The 19,039-nt window shown below is 40.8% G+C and overlaps 1 protein-coding gene and 1 long non-coding RNA gene across 2 annotated transcripts in view; one reads left to right on the forward strand and one right to left on the reverse strand.

Annotated features, from left to right (window-relative positions):
* Nucleotides 1-19,039, forward strand: part of LOC148139924 (uncharacterized) — a 200,257-nt gene that overhangs the window by 81,580 nt on the left and 99,638 nt on the right. The gene's annotated exons all lie outside the window — the stretch shown is intronic.
* LOC122539397 (palmitoyltransferase Hip14-like) overlaps nucleotides 1-19,039 on the reverse strand; it is a 79,714-nt gene that overhangs the window by 55,260 nt on the left and 5,415 nt on the right. Inside the window, exon 3 of the mRNA XM_043674189.2 lies at nucleotides 7,025-7,095. Within this exon, the coding sequence (XP_043530124.1) occupies nucleotides 7,025-7,095 (71 nt within the window). The remainder of the gene's footprint in view (nucleotides 1-7,024; nucleotides 7,096-19,039) is intronic.

Genomic DNA, 19,039 nt, shown 5'->3' on the forward strand with positions numbered 1-19,039 from the left:
GTGGGTTACTCTTCGGAGGGTTTGTGTGGACTTGTTTGGCCAAAAGGCCTGTTTCCACACTGTGTAGGGAATCTGATCTAACCACACGGTATCAATGTGGATTTCATCAATTTCCTCATTTCCCCTCCTCCCATCTTTCCTAGATTCAACCTTCCAACTTGGCACTGTCCAATCTGTCCATCTTCCTTCCCACCTATCTGCTCCACCCTCCTCTCCAACCTATCACTTTCACTCTTCATCTTCACCTACCTATCACATTCACAGCTACCTTCCCCCCATTTATCTCTCAGCCCGCTTGGGCCACAAGCCTCATTCCTGATGAAGAGCTTATAATCGAAACAACGATTCTCCTGCTCCTTGGATGTTACCTCACTGGCTGTGCTTCTCCAACAGTTTTATTTAGCTGATGATTTGCTGCTTTTGATTTTTCAAATTGTTTTCAACTGTTTTTGGCCAAATTCCAGGGTTGTTTTGAATACTAAACATTGCAGCATGAATCTCTCTTTTAAATAGCCTAGCATTAAATTTTACAGGAATCCAAATTTCACTATCTTGACATATTCATATTTTGGGATACCACTAATGCTATCCTGACTCCTCATTATCCTCATTATATCAGAATACATTTCATTGTATCAAGGCCAATTTTCTTATTGCATTTCATATTCTAGATCATAATATTGCCACTTACTGTTTGGATCAAAAATGTTTATAGTAAGTTTCTAATGAATAATTGTGATGGCCATTTAGTGCTTTATAATTGGATGTTTTAAAATGACATTTATTCCATTCAGGATGTGACTTCGCGTCTCCATTTTATGTATTATTGGATGAGCTTGTGAGAAAAGAAATCATGTATCAATTATATAGGCTTATCAGGTGACAAGGGGAAATAACAAATAATAGTGAGTACTTTCCAAATTCTATTTGTTTGAATAAGTGCAAGGCACACTTTTATACTAATAATTTATAGCATAATCTAATAATCTTACAGACAATGTAAACTGAAGGGATAAATTTAATCCAACACATCTGGTGGTAAATTGATACAAATTGATTTATCTGTCTAGTTTACATCTATGTGATTTTACTTTACATCTGGTAGGATGTAAAATCATCCAGGGAAGATGCAATTCCTACTGATATACCACACCCCCCTCACCTCCATCCAGGGTCCCAAACAGTCCTTCCAGATGAGGTAGAGGTTCACCCGTCACTCTTCCAACCTAGTTTACTGCTTCAAGTGCTCCTGATGTGGTCTTCTCTACATCAGGAAGACCAAACGTAAACTTAGGGAACGGCTCACTGAGCATCGCAGCCTGATCCACAGGGGCCGACCAGATCTCCCAGTCACCACACATTTCAATTTCCCCAACCACTATCTCTCCAACATGAACATCCTTGGCTGCCTCCACTGCCAAAACAAAGCACAGCACCTACTGGAGGAACAACACTTTAACTTCTGCCTGGGCAACCCACAGCCCGGCAGACTCAACATTGAGTTCTCCAATTCCAAATAACCTCCCTCCCCATTCCCTGACTCCCTTCCCAGCCCCTCACCCTCCCTGCCACCAAATGGATTCATTCCTCCCATTGACCGATCAGATAATACCCTCTATCTTCACCTATTCCCACTTTATCACCCTGTCCCCGCCTCCCCCTTTATCTGCAGCTCCCCCCGCACCCACCCCCAGTCCTGAAGAAGGGTGACACCCGAAACATTGACTTTTACACCTTCTGCTGCCTGACTTGCTGTGTTCTTCCAGCCTGTCCACTTTGGATGCCAGCATCTGCGGTTTTTTTGTCTTTAGCCAAAGATGTAAAATCAGCCAGGCTGCCAACTGTGCTCTTCTGCTATGTCATATTAGATAGTGAATACTCAATGCAGTTATGTGGAATTCCTTTGTTTTAACAGAGTTGGTTAAAATAAATGTCTTAATTTCTCCACTGAAATAAATAAGTAGAGGAATTTTATGCCAGCATATTAAACAATGTGTGGCATACAGAAATTTCAAGGTTAATATTAATTAGCTCTGATTTTTTTTTGGCATTTGAGACCTTAAACTAGCTCTATAAACTTTCACAATTACTTCAGATAACTTGCTGACCGAAAAATTACAAGACAATGAATGGTTGGGCGAATGTGATTTGAACAAATGTACCGATGAACAAAACTTGATATTCTCAATTAAAATTACATGTTATGATCAACACTACAGTTATAAAGCATTTTTTAAAGTGACAGATTTAAAAAAGAAAAAAATTGAGGGGCAAAGTTTTTAAGAGGGTGGTTCACTGTGGAATGAACTTCCTGTGGAAATGGTGGATGTGGGTACAATTACAAAGTTTAAAAGACATTTGGATATGTACATGAATATAAAAGGCTTGGAGGGATATGGGCCAGGTGGGACTAGGTTAGTTTGGGAGAGACTAGTTGGACTGAAGGGTCTGTTTCTGTGCTGTATGACTCTATATAATCTGTCATATATTTTTGTAACCTACCTATTCAAACTTGTCATGACACACCTCTGGAGCAGGAGGGACTTGAACCCAGACCTCCCAGTTCAGAGGTAAGCATAGTGCCAGTATACCACAAGATCCCTTATGATATATTCTTTCAAAGCAAATTCAACCAAATTAACATAAATTAACAAGTGCCAGCCCCTTAAAAGGGCACTGTAACAAATATCAATTTCTCAAATTAAACTTGCCAAAATTGAATTAAAATTTAGTGTAGTCTGTGAGGGTGCACTTTAGTCCCTATTATGCCCAATGGTCCTGGAAATCTGTTCCGATATATAGGTGCAAAAGTGATACCCCTGTTAAAGCCCAACACTTGAATACAGTTAAATAATCAAATATTTATACAGTCAACTTCTGGTCAGTTTGAAACACCCTGTGCATAATATAGTATGGGCTTGATGTAAAATAAAGTTCTATCCATACTGCAATGATAATACGCCACATGTGTAGCACATCTGATCAGGATGAGTTTCAAACATCCAAAGTACTATATTGAAGTTTGAAACTTTATTTTACCTATTTGTACAATTATCAAATTCACAACATGTGCTACATATATTTATATCTTTTGGGATTAATATTTTATCTTTGGAAAAAAGGAAGTGGTTATGTCTCACACAACTCAAATAACCCAAGTCATTCTAGGCATGTAATTCAATTCTATTTTTAATAAACTTTGGGCTTGTATTTCAAGGGAAAATAGTTGTGTGTGAAATTGCCTGTTGAACTGACTGCTCAGAATCTTTTTCTAAACTAAAATATCAGTAAGCTAATGGCATAATTCTTCACATTTAGCATTTGCCTGTAAAATCAACTCTTTACCAATGCCTATAGAAAGTTGAAACTAAAACATTTATGTTAAATACAGTACCTGTATCTCTTGAAATCATATTTTACATACAATCCATTCGATGTTGTTTGAAACAGAGTAATCCAAATTTGCACCACAATGGGGAGCCTTTTTGTCATGGTGAAAATATTGGAACTACCCAAAAGTGAATATGCCATACTATCACTTCCCATTTTCACAGCAGTGGGAATAGGGTAGGGCATCTATCATGGATGTGAGTTTTATTGAATTGGCTGCCCATTTAAATCATCAGCTGCCTCCACTCAGGTTGGACTTTTGTAGCCTTGGACCCTGAAACTCAAAGGATGCAAATTAGACTTGGTAGGACCAGATCTGAACTTTGTAGATTTATTTGGATCGTGAGTGTATCCCTTTCATGGAGTAAGGCACAGTTTTGGATCTGGTTCGGGGCCATATTTGGGGGATATTAGATGCCCTTTGCTGGAGATAATGTACCCTTTGGAAAAGGTCAGATACCTTTTGGAAAAAGCAAAATGTCATTAGAGTTTTTCAAATAGACATAAATGCGTCTAATAAGTGACTAAAATCTATACTATTAAGTTTATTGAACTGAAAACACACTTGTCAAAATCACCTGTCAAACCTGTCAAGAAGAGTCATCAAAGGAAGCTATCAAATTCACAAGAGAACCAATAATGGGAGGAGTCAATGGGAGAAGTGACACAAGAACCTGTCAAAGGAAGCTGTCAAGCCGATCTGTCAGAACTGTGAGAAGGACCTGCCAAAAACACTTGTCAAAGGGAATTGTTAAGCTGACAAGACATTTATAAGCCCTGCACTTGCGCTCCTTAAAAAAAATCTGAGGTTGAAAAACAGAAGCTTGCTTGCTTTTTCACTTTCTATTGATGTCAATAAAAAGGCTTCCATTACTGGATAACTGCTGTATGCTTTCACAATCAGCCATTATTACAGTGGGTTACCTTCATCTTTACAGTTGATTGATAGCTACAAGTACTTATAGGAATTAATTTGAATTTGAACTGTGATTGAATTCCATTGCTTGTGGTGAGGAGGAATTATGTACTTTTACATACTTGTTGATTTAAGACTTTATTTAGTTAAAGGAATATAAATGTACTAAATGTGTTTTTATGAATGTGAGTTTTTTTCACTACAGTGAGGTCTGAAACAGAGTTGTAGGACTTTATTTTATATAATTTTCTTTTCATCTAATCTCTGCACACGCCTTGATCCTCGCTCAGGATGGATTGTAGGTGAGTTGGCATGGTTAGGAAAACCATGTAGGGGGTGATGATGGACCCAGTGAAATGACTTAGGGGCTATAAAGGGCCAGAGAGTTGGGTAGTGTGGTACAGGTTGATCTGGAAGGTAAGGTGTAGGTGGAGGAGCATGGGTTGGCATGGAGGGTATGAATGCCATACTGGGGTGACTGGAAGGTATGAGATAGCATGAGTTGCCAGAGATGGAGCATGGACGATAAGCTGTGAGAGTTAAAGGAATGCTTCACATTTTAATCTTTTGTCTTATGAAACATAAATACAGAGACAGTGCATCGAGGCACACCTTCTGCACACCTGCCTCTATACTTGGCAGTCTTCACTTGCGTTTTGGCCTCACCCAGATCATCTCACCAGTCCAGAAGGAAATGCTGACCTTCCAGGTTACTTTTTCCTAGATCACATTTGGGGAGCTAGAAAATGTTCTGACCACTTCACTCATGATCTGGGAGTAAATGTACAGGTGAATGTTTCTTGTATGTAATGTGCGGATAAGGATCTTTATTAAGGACATTGTCAATAAACTCATTAATCATTGGTAATGTTATTTCAAGGAATCTAAATCTACAGTACCTCCGATATTCAAGCATTCTCATAATTTTTGATTGTATCACATCAGATGAAGGTCACTGACTATATTTTGCATTTCATACATAAGCCACATGCCAGTTAGATTTCTGTTTATGTGGTGTCATATGGGCATGTTTGACACATTGTACATCAAAGCCAATAAATCTGTCCCTTCAGTATCCGGTGGGAATGGAAGTGGAACTGAAAAGGAATCCTGGGTCTGACCAATCCCAGGACTGGAAGCTGAAACAGAGTATGTTAAATTAATCATTGCAGTAAGGTGAGATGAAGGGGACTAATGCCTCCCATTCTTAAATTAGCAGAGCATATACACAGACACTGTCATGCTGCAGTCTTCTAGGTTTTCATTTGGCCAGGAGAAGTTTAACCACCAGGAAGTTTAAGCTTATCAGCTTCAGTAGATAATTCCTGGCACTCATACTCAACAGGAATCACATCACTATGGTAATCAAATTGTTACATTAGAAACTGCTTATGAGCAATATAGATGCTTAGCTCAATACATTTAGCACATTTCAGCAAAGGAATGAATGTACAATACTAGCTTTGTTACCTGAACAATGTTGTTGGAAAGTTATTTTCATAACTTTGAAAACATGACCAAGTATTCATTTCAATTGACATTGTCAAGTTCCTTCAAAACATCAGATTACAAATATTCTCTGTAGGATGTTTAGGAGGACAATAAAGATTGTTTTCTGACTAAAGTGCATGACAGATTTTATTTTGAAATCTAAATTAGACTGTGCTAACCATCAAGCCACACTGTTGATGATATACGAGATTCAATTTGGAAACATCTGGTATAGGTTTTGGTCCAATGTATGTCAAATATTTTATTTTGATCACAAATTCTTCCATTTCTGTTGTAAAATGTTTGCCTCAGAACTTGAACCTTAAAAATGAGCCTTAAATTAGGTTTCAAAGTTACACAGGAGAAAGTGAGGTCTGCAGACGCTGGAGATCAAAGCTGAAACTTTATTGCTGGAACAGCACAGCAGGTCAGGCAGCATCTAGGGAACAGAAGATTCGACGTTTCGGGCACATGCTCAGATTCCTGAAGAAGGGCATGTGCCCGAAACGTCGAATCTTCTGTTCCCTAGATGCTGCCTGACCTGCTGTGCTGTTCCAGCAATAAAGTTTCAGCTTCAAAGTTACACAACCTATTAGCAGTCATGAAATAGATCATCCTAGTTACATTGGTCACCGAAGGAAGTATTTCTATCTAGGCATATTGTGCAAGCAGTTTGTAGCTTTTCTTACTTGCTGTCCTAATGGACTGAATTATATATGCTCACACTGGCAGTTTTACAAATCGAATGGGTGGGTGTTGGTAGGTGGTGGGTGTGGAGAGGTGGGTGGTGGTGGAGGGAATGCTCTGTAACCTTCCATAAATGGTTTCCCTACCATCCTCATGCCCACCCTACCCTCTCTGCAATTTTGCATTGGGATCAGTGATGTTTGGAGTAGCCCACTTGCCCTAGCCCCATTTGAGGTCCTTAAGTGGCAAATTAACCACTTGGTCTTAAATTTGAGGCTGGTGGAGGGTGTTAGATGCAGAGAAGTTGCTTGTATTCCCCCCTACTCAGGCTGTGGGTGAGGAAGGGCCAGGGGCTTCCTTCACCAGTCTTTCTTCTACATTGGGTACACCCCTTGTGGATACTCCCTCTTCCCTTGGCCTCTCTATCCCTCTCCTCCCCCCAAACCAAAGACCTCTCTAATCTTCCCCATGAACATTCATGGACTTGGTTGGGGGAGGGGGATAGAAAGCTGTGGATAAAAGTAAAGTAACGTATCTTACCTGACCAAAGCCATCCAGTTGTCTGGGGTTGAAGCCAGAATAGATCAGCAAGCGAGTTAACTCACAATGTCCTATCAAAAAAATGTGGGGGATAAAGGAACACAATTAAGAATGACTTACTATCACATTTAGCCAAATAATTCTGAATGTTGCCAGAACCACGTCTGAAACATTTGGCCAGGCACTGGTTATGCCATCTCTCTGATTTAAGCATGCATTATGCTCTTAATAACAATGCCTGGATGGTGAACATAGTGGAAAAGCACTTATACATTATTGACCACAGTAGTGAATGGAGTGAAAATTCAAAACCCATCTTCTGTGATAGAAGCGGAGCAAGTCTGCTCGGAGGTCAACTTTAAATCATGAATATAAAACCTCCTAAAGCAGGTGTGATACTTTGACCACAGAAGCACAAAGATTGAGTTCATTCTGCATCTGACTACCTGTAAGAACTGAGGCTGTGTATCACTGTTTGTTTACTATCATTGATGTATCAATATAACATAAAGGGCAGAACATCTGCTAATCTATAGTAAAACTGCTGACACTGGAGTCTTGGACCTAATAGTTAACCAGATGAACTTGAGCAGCTTACACTGAAAAACTGACGTTAGACAGTATTCTGAGTCATTGAGGAATGAAGAACAGGCTGCATCAAATGCAGAGTGTGCATTATAGTCACTTCATCAATGAATGCAGTATTGATAGAAAAAAACCGTCCCGTCACACAGCTGTCGTCCCTATTACACAGGCACTGCAGACTTGTAGGGATTGAAGCGTTGCCTGAGTAAGCAGTCTTCTTAAAACAAATGTTCCAACAGACAAGGTGACCTTTACTAGGACCTATTATATTTCAACTGCTTAGCTAAGAGAAGCAAGCATTCCACTTGACCTTCTCTCACCTATAAAATAACAACTAGAAAACAAAGTAACCCTTCAAATCAAGAATAGAATACTGCAATGCTGGAAATATGAAATAAGGACAGAAAATACCAGAACACTGAGCCGGCCGGTCAGGATCTATGGAGACAGGAACAGAATTTGCATTTCACATTGATGACCTTTCACCAGAATTGGAAAATGTCAGAGATTAACAACTGTTAAAGCAAGGACAGCATCAGAGGGTACTCATTAATGTGACAGGGTAGAGGGCAGTAGAGATTAAATGACAAAGAGATTATAAGGCAAGACAAGACAGGGTTGAAATGGGACAAAATAAGAGAAGGAATCAGTGCTTCTAGAGGGCTTGTAGATAGTTGGCACACAAAAACAGTGAGAGATAGTGGTGTGGGCTGAATTTCACACTGGCCTGGAGTCACTCATTATGCAAAGGTCAGAGTTGAGCCCGCCACCTGCTTGTTTGTTTTCCTTGCAGTCATTTACCAGCCAAAGAAGTAGGCCCTGCCTCTGAGTGCTCCAAATTTCAGAGGTTCTGTGGTCCCAAAAGCACCACTGGGAATGGATATGATATACGGAGGTGGGGATAATGAAGATGAGGAAATACTGCGTGAATGATTTCCAATTGACACTCCACTTGCCCAGCCGCACGTTGGCTAGATTTTTCTGGGTAGGCTACACACACTTGGTGATAACTGCAAACTCCCAATGGATAAAACACCAGCAGTGGTGGGAGCTCTAACTGGTCTCAAGAGGCCCATAGGCAAATGATCCACCTGATACTTCTACTGTGGTTAAAATTATGGAGGCTGGTGAGGTCTATCAATGGTATTATTAACAAACAGCTTGATTTTATGGCCTGCTCTTGCTGATTGCCATCCTGCTCTAATATCAATACCTGGATGTTATTGTTGATCAAAAATAGAATTAGATCAACAATAAAGTGAAGGCCACAGGCTGTAATTTCAGAAGTGAATAATTCACCTTCTGACTCCTCAAATTTAGTCCTCACTGGCCTGGATGGGCACAGCTTCAGTAACACAAAAAGCTTGACACTATCCAGGTCACTTGATTGACACCCCATCCAACATCTTCACTAACAGCACACAATGGCACAGTGTTCACCAACTACAAGTGGGCAGCACGGTGGCACAGTGGTTAGCACTGCTGCCTCACAGCGTCAGAGACCCGGGTTCAATTCCCGCCTCAGGTGACTCTTTGTGTGGAGTCTGCACATTCTCCCTATGTCTGCGTAGGTTTTCTCCAGGTGCTCTGGTTTCCTCCCACAATCCAAAAATGTGCAGGTTAGGTGAATTGGCCATGCTAAATCACCCCTAGTGTTAGGTGAAGGGGTAAATGTAGGGGAATGGGTCTGGGTGGGTTGCGCTTCGGCGGGTCGGTGTGGACTTATTGGGCCGAAGGGCCTGTAAGCAATCTAAAAAAAAAGATGCACTGCAACAACTCACTAACGCTGAAAACAATAAATGCTGGAGATCACAGCGGTTCAGGCAACACCCATGGAGAGAGAGAAAGCTAACATTTCGCATCTAGATGACTGTTCATCAGAGTTCCTTAGACAGCATCTCTGTTAAGCTTCACTGGTTAAGCCTGACCTGTTGTGCTTTTCCAGCACCACTCTAATCTTGACTCTAATCTCCAGCATCTGCAGTCCTCACTTTTGCCTTGTTGATTTTAACCTTACTGCGACTCCTCTTGCAAGGATGCCTACCTTGAAGAAGTTCTCCTCCTCTTCCTACAAAGACGTCAGTGAGTCTCCAACCTGCCACTCTTCCATCCTACCTATCTGCTCCACCCTCCTTTCTGACCTATCACCTTCATCCCCACCTCTATCCACCTGTAGACCTCTTAGCTACTTTCTCCCCATCCCCACCCCCTCCTCCCCCCTCCCATTTATCTCTCCACCCCGGAGGCTCCCTGCCTTATTCCTTTCGCACGAAATGTCGACTTTCCTGCTCCTCGGATGCTACCTGACCTGCTGTGCTTTTCCAGCACCACGCTAATCCTGAGCTGGAAATCAAACCCCATTACTCCAGAAGATTTTTAAAAGTACACAGAATTCCCCACTTTGCTTGTCTTTTGGACCCAGGTGGACAGAAAGCATGGATCAGGTTTCTGTATTTAACAAGAATTAAGATTTCTGACAAATAAATAGATTCTCGATCCTTAGTTCATGCTCTCTCCACCAGTGTGCAATATAAGGAGCCTATTGTACAGCTACTAATTTAGAGAATTATAGGGAGAATGGCTTGAGTGTTGAAGCTAAAATTCAGGGCCAGTGCCACCTCTTACCATTTGATGAAAGATATTTGTTTGTTTGTGGCTTCCTTCATCTCATCTTTACTAAATCTCTTCAAAGAAAGTTTGGAAATCACTTACTGAAACTGTTTTCTTGAATATTTTTTGCACTGCTCTTGTCCCTGGTTGCCTCTATGAAAGAAGCTCTTATAAAGTTGAGCAACAATCACATGACCAACGATTACTGCTACATGGCAGACTTATTAGTTGCTTCCTCAACTTCATGTATGAACATATGTCAGCATATGAGTCAAAAGCAGGAGAAGACCATTTGGCTCCCTAAGCTTGTGCCATTAGTTGATAAAATCGTGGCTCATTTGATCATAGCTTCAGCCCCACTTTCTTGTCTGTACCCTATAGTTTTTGATTCCTCCATCATTCAATCTTTAGACATTGCAACCTAATCTTCAAGCATTTTCTCCCCAACACCCATTCAGAACACTGTCATTCAGAGAACTGCTAATTGACATTTAAATTAACTGTCCCTATAAACTGCAGCAGTGTCAGCTTTTCAGAACATCAATAGGCACAATTCCAATCTCCTTGGTCTAAATTCCTCTGTGGGGAATATTGGGGGCCAAAGTTTAATTTTTTTAATCCCTTCCTGTTGCATTTTGAAACGAGATGCTCACTGCAGTAGGCAGACTGCTGCTATATGCAGATTCTTCTATATTGTAAATTCCAGAACAGTCAGCTAGGATTGAGCAAGGAACAGTTATAAATAGGAAATTTCAGAAAAAACAAATAGGTGGCTGCAAAGTATCTGTGTCAGCCTGGAATGAGAATTTATTGTAGTTTCTATTCTGATGAAACCCAGCTGTCCATTTCAATAATACATTATGAAATTAAAGTCTGAAAATTGGCCAGACTTTTAATATGACTTAAATTGTAACTGTCAGAGTATCCTATGAGAAGTTCACATGAATATTTATTTTCACAAATTGTAAATAAAAGCAAGTATGAAAAGTGGGTAAAATGGGGTTGGTTTTCCCATGAGTTTGGATCTGTGGTAGCCAATTGTTCAAGTTGAGTGATGCATTCAATTACCGATTAGTTCCTACATGATTTGGCTTCTTGACGACACCAGAACTAAACTGAGTGACTTCATTCTAGAGGCACGGTAAAGTGCTAAATACTTACAAAATGAGCTTCATTATAATGAAAACAAAAAAAACATTGAAAATGCTCAGCAGATCAGGCAGCATCTGTGAACAGAAAATAAGAGTTAACACTTCAGGTCAATGACCTTCTATCAGAGCTGGCTCAATATACTTGAAGCTCATATTCTATTCTAACATATTTGATGTATTTTTGTGTGTGTGTTTGTATGTGTGAGTGTGTGTGTGTCTGTGTGTATGTGTGAGTGTGTCTGTGTGTGTGAGAGTGTGTCTGTCTGTGTGTGTATATGTGTGAGTGTATGTGTGTGTGTCTTTGTGTGTGTATGTGTGTGTAGGTGTCTGTGTATGTGTGAGTGTGTGTGTGTATCTGTGCACGTGTGTGTGTGTGTGTGTGTGTGTGTGTATTGGTAGAATTATTCCAATATTTCCATCATTATTAATGCTTGTTGTGTCAGTAATATTGCCTTTATTCCCTGGTCAGAAATTACCACATTCAAACTGACACCACATTTATCTTTTGTTGTAACTTTTAACGTGTACAACACTACACTAAATTTTTTACATCCAATTAAGTTGAGCTTACATTAGCCAATAGCATATGTACACCTGCGCTGGCGAAGGATATGCTGCATCAACATGAATTGAGGGTAAATTATTGACCATGTTGGGAAATTGTTGAGTGGCAGGTGACAGAAAGTATGGATAATGGGCAGGTACTTGAATTGGCAGGATGTGACAAGAATCTGTGTTAGGGCCTCAATTATTCACATTATTTATTAACGACTTGGACAAAGGCATAGAAAAATGCATGTTCAAATTTATTGATGACACAATGTTAGGTGGCACTGTAGACAGTGTAGGTGATAGTATTAAATTGCAAAGGAATATTGATAGACTAAGTGGATGGCTAAAACTGTGGCAGATGGAGTTCAATGTAAGCAAGTCTGAGATTGTCCATATAGTGGATGTCCAAAGAGACTTGGGGATCAGGTGCATGGATCTTTAAAATGTCAGCAACTGGGGCAGAAAATAATCAAGAAGGCTAATGGAATGCTGGCCTTTATATCTAGAACACATGAGTATAAGAATGCAGAGGGTATGCAAAATCCTAGTTACTCCACTTGGAGTACTGTGAGCAGATCTGGGCACCACACCTTAGGAAGGATATATTGGCCTTGGAGGGATTACAATGAAGATTTACAAGAATGATACTTGGACTTCAAGGGTTAGGTTATAAGAATATATTATAAAAATTAGGCCTGTTTGCTCTAGAAATTAAAAGGTTAAGGGGTGATCTTAAGGGGTGATCTTATCGAAGCTTTCAAGATATTAACAGGAAGAAACAGGGTAGATAAAGATAAAGATTCTAGAACTGGAGGGCACAGTCTGAGACTTAGGGCCAGACTGTTCAGGAGAGATGTGAGGAAGTACTTTTACACACAAAGGGTGGTAGGGGTTTCGAACCCTCTTCCAAAAGCAGCCAGTGATGTTAGGTTAGTTCTTAATTTTAAATCTGCACTAGTTTTTTTTTAAAAATAATGCTATTTTGGGATAATAGCCAAAGGCAGATATATGGAGTTGGGCCACAGATCAGCCATGATCTCATTAAATAGCAGAACAGGTTTGATGGGCTGAATTGCATACTCCTGTTCCGAAGTTCCTATAATTCATAAGACAGGAAATTTGCCCCATGAGTTTAGCTAGTAGCTAAACTGTATTGACTGTAAAGTACAAAATACATCAAGGCACCTGATAGTAAAAGGGGTCTAGTTTGCAATAAAAGGATACACTTCCCAGTGAGAGAAACATGGTTTAATAATACCTGAACAATGACTGAACATAACCACTTTCAAGGAACTATTTGGTGGTTTGTTTCAGAATCTATACTAAGTCATAATATGTAATAATAATGTCCAAGATGGGATCTTGTGCCAGCATACAGATTAGCCTTTGTTTAACACAAGGCACCAGCTTAATAATGGACTTGGAGCCTGCACTAGGAATAACCATCTATAAACTTGCTAAGAGGATGATTATCATTTGAAATGCACATATGTCCCCATTAAGGAAGCTGTAGAGAATTGTAGTGGCTAGTGCTTCACATAATATTCTCTCCCAACAGTGAATTTCAAGCATTACTTAAAGGCCAGCACAGTGGTTCAGTGGTTAGCGCTGCTACCTTACAGTGCCAAGGACCTGGGTTTGATTCCAGCCTCAGGTGACTGTCTGTGTGGAGTTTGCATGTTCTCTCTGTGTCTGCATGGGTTTTGTCCCACAGTCCAAAGATGTGCAGGTTGGGTGGAATGGCCATGCTAAGTTGTCCAGTGTGCAGCTAAGGTGGGCTACCTATAGTAAATGTGGTGTTACAGAGGGTGAGGGTCTGGATGGGGTGCTCTTTGGATGGTTGGTGTAGACTTGATGGGCCGAATGGCTTCTTTTTGCATAGAAGGGATTCTGTGATTAAGGGGATACTTGTTCAATACCTGCTGGAGAGGACATCTGAACAATATTAGCAGACTTCTTGGGACACTTTCTCAAACACCACTGACATTCTAGCAACAGTTATTCAATAAATTCTCCTGGAACTGACTGAAAAAGATGCATGTTTTGTGGTCCTATATTGCACTGAACACTTTATAGGTGTCACCAAGAGAAAGCTTGGCCAAACACAACCTGCAGGATAGAGGATAAGGCAAGATGTCATCCTCAGGTATAAGCTTTGGAGTCCCACCAGCAGGACCACCAGTGCCATATTCAGGAACTTGTGTACCCTCTCCCTTGAATTCCTGAGCCATCCTCCAACATGCTGCTGTGTGTCAGCCCGCATACAGCACACCTTCAGTGGATCTAGCTGCTGGAAGCCCTACTCTGTGAAAATTGTGTATAATCAACACTTTATGACTAAATTTGCAGATGTTTAGTTTAGCACCTGTCAGCAAGTTCATATTCTGGTAATCAGGCTTTAGAAGCAAAATTACTTGTTAAGTCCTTCCTTTAATAGGCATAAGTTATTATCATGCCATTCATTTCACTCTTTGGTCAAAATAACCACCTTTCTGCTGAGGAAGGCTCTATAATATGAAGACCTCCAATGCACAGACGGATCTTATGTGTCCAGCTAGTGCAAACTAGTGATCCTTCCCATATAAAAAAAAACTAGTCATTGTAATTCCGCAGGAAAATGAGGGAAATATTAGTCATAGGGTCAGAGAATCATAGAGATGTACAGCACGGAAACAGACCCTTCAGTCCAACTCATCCATGCCAACCAGATATCCCAACTCAATCTAGTCCCACCTGGCCCATATCGTTCCAAACCCTTCTTATTCATATATCCATTCAGATGCCTTTTAAATGTTGCAATTGTACCAGCCTCCACCACTTCCTCTGGCAGCTCATTCCATACTTGTACCACCCTCTGCATGAAAAGGTTGCCCCTTAGGTCTCTTTTATATCTTTCCCTTCTCACCCTAAACCTATGCCCTCTAGTTCTGGACTCTCCCACCCCAGGGAAAAGACTTTGTCAACTTATCCTATCCATGCCCCTTGTGATTTTATAAACCTCTATGAGGTCTCCCCCCAGCATCCAACGCTCCAGGGAAAACAGCTCCAGCCAATTCAGCCTGTCCCTATAGCTCAAATCCTCCAACCTTGGCAACATCCTTGTAAATCTTTTCTGAATCCTTTTGAAGTTTCGCAACATCCTTCCAATAGGAATTGGAATTCGAAACTTCCATGCAATATTCCAAAAGTATCCAAACCAATGACCTCTACAGCCACAACATGACCTCCCAACGCCTATACACAAGGCTCTAGTAACAAAGCAAAGAGTTGTTAGGGAAGTGTACCTATGTAGAGGATATATGAAGATATGATTTGGAGCAAAGTAGGCCATTCAACTCCTCACGCCTGCTCCAACGTTCAATAAGATTTGTTTGTAATCTCAACTCCACGTTCCCTCCTACCCCTGATAAGCTACCATCTTGTTTAACAAGAGTCTATCTACATCAGTCTTAAAAATATTTAAGAACTTCACTTCCGTCACCTTTTCAGGAAGAGTTCCAAAGAGTCTGAGAGAAAGACTTTTACTGAATCTCAGTTTTAAACAGGTAACCCCTGAAACGTAAACAGCGACCCTAGGAAAATGTGAGAACATCAGATGCTGGAGATCAGTCGAGAACGTGGTGCTGGAAAAGCACAGCAGGTCAGGCAGCATCCAAGGAGCAGGAGAATTGATGTTTCAGGCAAAATCCCTTCATCAGGAATCAGTGACCGCTAGATCTATATTCTCCCATAAGTGGAGACATACTTTCTACACGAACCCTGTCAAGGTTCTTCACAATCTTCAATCAAGTCACGTCATACCCTTAAACTCCAATGAATGCAAGCCTAACCCACACTAACTCTCATTCCAGATACGAGTTTATTAAACCTTCTTTGAACTGCCTCCATTGCATTTATGTGGTAAAAACAAGGACTGCAGATGCTGGAAACGTCGATTTTCCTGCTCCTCGGATGCTGCCTGACCTGCTGTGCTTTTCCAGCACCACTCTAATCTAGACTCCAATACATTTATGACCTTCCTTAGAAAAGGTGATCAATACTATATACGGTGTTCCAGATATAGTCTCACCAATGGCCCATATAATTAAAGCAGAACATCTTATTTTTGTATTCAGTCCCCCTTATGATAAATTAAAACATTCTATTAACTTTCCTAAATACTTCCAATTACTCAAACAAAATACACTAACTTATTGTGATTCAAGCATCCAGATCCCTTTGTATCTCTGTAATGTCTCATTGTGTTGACAATATGCTTCTTTTCACTCTTCCTGTCAAAATGCACAATTTCCCATTTTCCCACATTATACTTCATTTGTTCCATCTTTTTATGGCTTCCTTATGTCCTATTCACAATTAAAAGGCTTCAATAAGAGACTACATAGGTTGGAGTTGCTGATGGCTGAACAGAATTGTTAGTTGAGGCAGTAGTTTTCACAGACAGAATCGCGGACTTCATGTTCACGGCAAAGAGATAAGTTAATGAAGTGCCTCATAGAAACCTTAGGAAAGAGAAAACTCGTTATTTAGTAAAGTGCAGAAGGGAAAGTCAGATCCCACCATAATCAAAGACTTCTTAAGTAATTGCCATTACATTTCATGCATATAGGTATACTGAAATTATAGGAGCAACAAAAAAAAATTAATGTTAAGGAATGGCTATAGATAGTTGAGATAAGACCCCATCCATAAGCAGGGGGGATTGAAGCACAAATAGTGTAAACACTGAGGAATGGAGAACTTATGATGAATGGTATAAACCACAAAGGGCAGAATGCCATATAATGAAGAGTATAAACAGATAACCTCATAAAAGGACACCAGAAAACGGGTTACTTTGTAAGGGTGCGAGTGCAAAACATTACTTAGTCATTATGACCTTGGGAAAATGAACAATCGCAGTTTCATAAGGTAACAAACAGCACCCACTCAGTATGATGCTGCTGGCAAATGCCTGGGGAGGGAGGCAATGGTCCAAGGGGAAACACTGGTGTCAGTACTACATGTAAATTAACCCAGTAATTCAGTCTATCCTCATTACTGAGACTTTTCAATCGCAGGCAACATATCAGTTCTGAGGAAGGGTCACTTGACCCGAAACATTAACTCTGATGTCTCGGTACAGATGCTGCCAGACCTGCTGAGCTTTTCCAGCAATGTCTGTTTTTGTTTCTGATTTATAGCATCTGCAGTTCTTTTGGCTTTTATTTAGCTACAAAACTGACCGAGTGTAGAAACCAGAGAGTAATGGTCAATGCTTATTTTTTGGGCAACGAAAGATTGAAAATGGAGTTTGCACTGGGAAACCTATTTTTCCTGATATATAACAATGATCTGCATCTTGGTATGCAGGAGACAATTTTCAAGCTTGCAGATGGCATTGAATTTTGAAAAATTGTAAACTTGTGGGGAAAATAGTGCATAATTCCAAAAGAATTTTGCAATGTTAGTGGGGTGGGTGGCTAAGTGGCAAACAGGTTTCAATGTAGAGAAATATGAGGTGATGCACTTTGAGTGGAAGAACACTTAAAGACAATACAAAATAGGGGGTAAAATTCTAAAAAGAGTGCTCGAGTATATATGTGCAGATCATTAAAGGCAACAGGACAGATGGAAAGATCGGTAAATAAAGCATTCAGTGTTCTTGGTTTTATTAATAGGTCCACAGTATAGAGGGCAAGGAGGTGATGTTGAATTTGTACAAGATACTTGTTAGAGTTAGCTGGAGTATTGTATACAGTTGTGGGCATAACATTATAAGAAAAATGCAAATCCATAGGAGAGGGAGCAGAAATAATTTACTGGAATGGTTTCAACTATGAGAATAGATTGAAGCAGTTGAGACTGTTCTCCCTGAGTGAAGAAGGCCGAGAGATCTGATTTAGGTTTTCAAAATCATGAGCGAGCTGGACAGAATAAATAAGGCAAAGCTGTTTCTGATTGTAAAAGAAACAAGAATGAGAGAATATGGATTTAAAGTGATGTGCAAATTAAGTAAGGGTGAAATAAGATTTTAGATTACATTAGATTACAGTGTGGAAACAGGCCCTTCGGCCCAACAAGTCCACACCGATCTGCCGAAGCGCAACCCACCCATACCCCTACATTTACCCCTTACCTAACACTACGGGCAATTTAGCATGGCCAATTCACCTGACCTGCACATCTTTGGACTGTGGGAGGAAACCGGAGTGCACGTAGGAAACCCACGCAGACACTGGGAGAACGTGCAAACTCCACACAGTCAGTCGCCTGAGGCGGGAATTGAACCTGGGTCTCCGGCGCTGTGAGGCAGCAGTGCTAACCACTGTGCCACCGTGCCGCCCACAAATAAGAAAACACTTTTTTACACAGTGGGTTGTTAGGTGATAGAATGTGTTTGTTACCTGGAAATGTGATGGTGGCTGGTTCAATTGAGGCATTTAAGGGAGCATCCGACAATTATTTGGATAGAAATAATGTGCAGGGTTATGGGCAAAGGCAGGAGATTGGCTGTAGATAATTGAACCAATTCAGGCACAATGTGCTGACTGGGCTCATTCTGCACTGTAACAATTCAGTGATTCTGTGTGTCAGCCTCTAAGAACTCTCACGTACATCTCTGATCCACTTACTGGGATGCTTCTGCACTTCAACAATGCACTTCAGGCTGCCCTGGCAACTCTCACTGACATGCTGCAGCAAGGACACTGCGCACTCAGGGACATGCACCCAGTTCACGGACTGCACCGTATTGCATTTCTCGGCTTTTCACTTGCTGTTATAATGCTCACTCACTGATCCTAGCTGCATCATTGTCTTCCCTTACCTCTTTATGCTTTGCCAGTTTCAGTTGGGGATATAAGGATCATGTTACTGCTGCCTTCCTGTGTTGTTTAGCAGAGACACAAAGCCAGGAAGCTTGGCATAGGACTTTACACAAGATTGGCGGCACGGTGGCACAGTGGTTAGCACTGCTGCCTCACAGCGCCACAGACCCAGGTTCAATTCCCGCCTCCCTCCACACTGACTGTGTGGAGTTTGCACATTCTCCCCGTGTCTGTGTAGGTTTCCCCCGGGTGCTCCGGTTTCCTCCCACAGTCCAAAGGTGTGCAGGTCAGGTGAATTGGCCATGCTA

The sequence above is a fragment of the Chiloscyllium plagiosum genome, unplaced genomic scaffold (assembly GCF_037043375.1).
Source record: "Chiloscyllium plagiosum isolate Xiang-an unplaced genomic scaffold, Cpla_swu_hap1 HiC_scaffold_36, whole genome shotgun sequence".
Classification (NCBI taxonomy): domain Eukaryota; kingdom Metazoa; phylum Chordata; class Chondrichthyes; order Orectolobiformes; family Hemiscylliidae; genus Chiloscyllium; species Chiloscyllium plagiosum.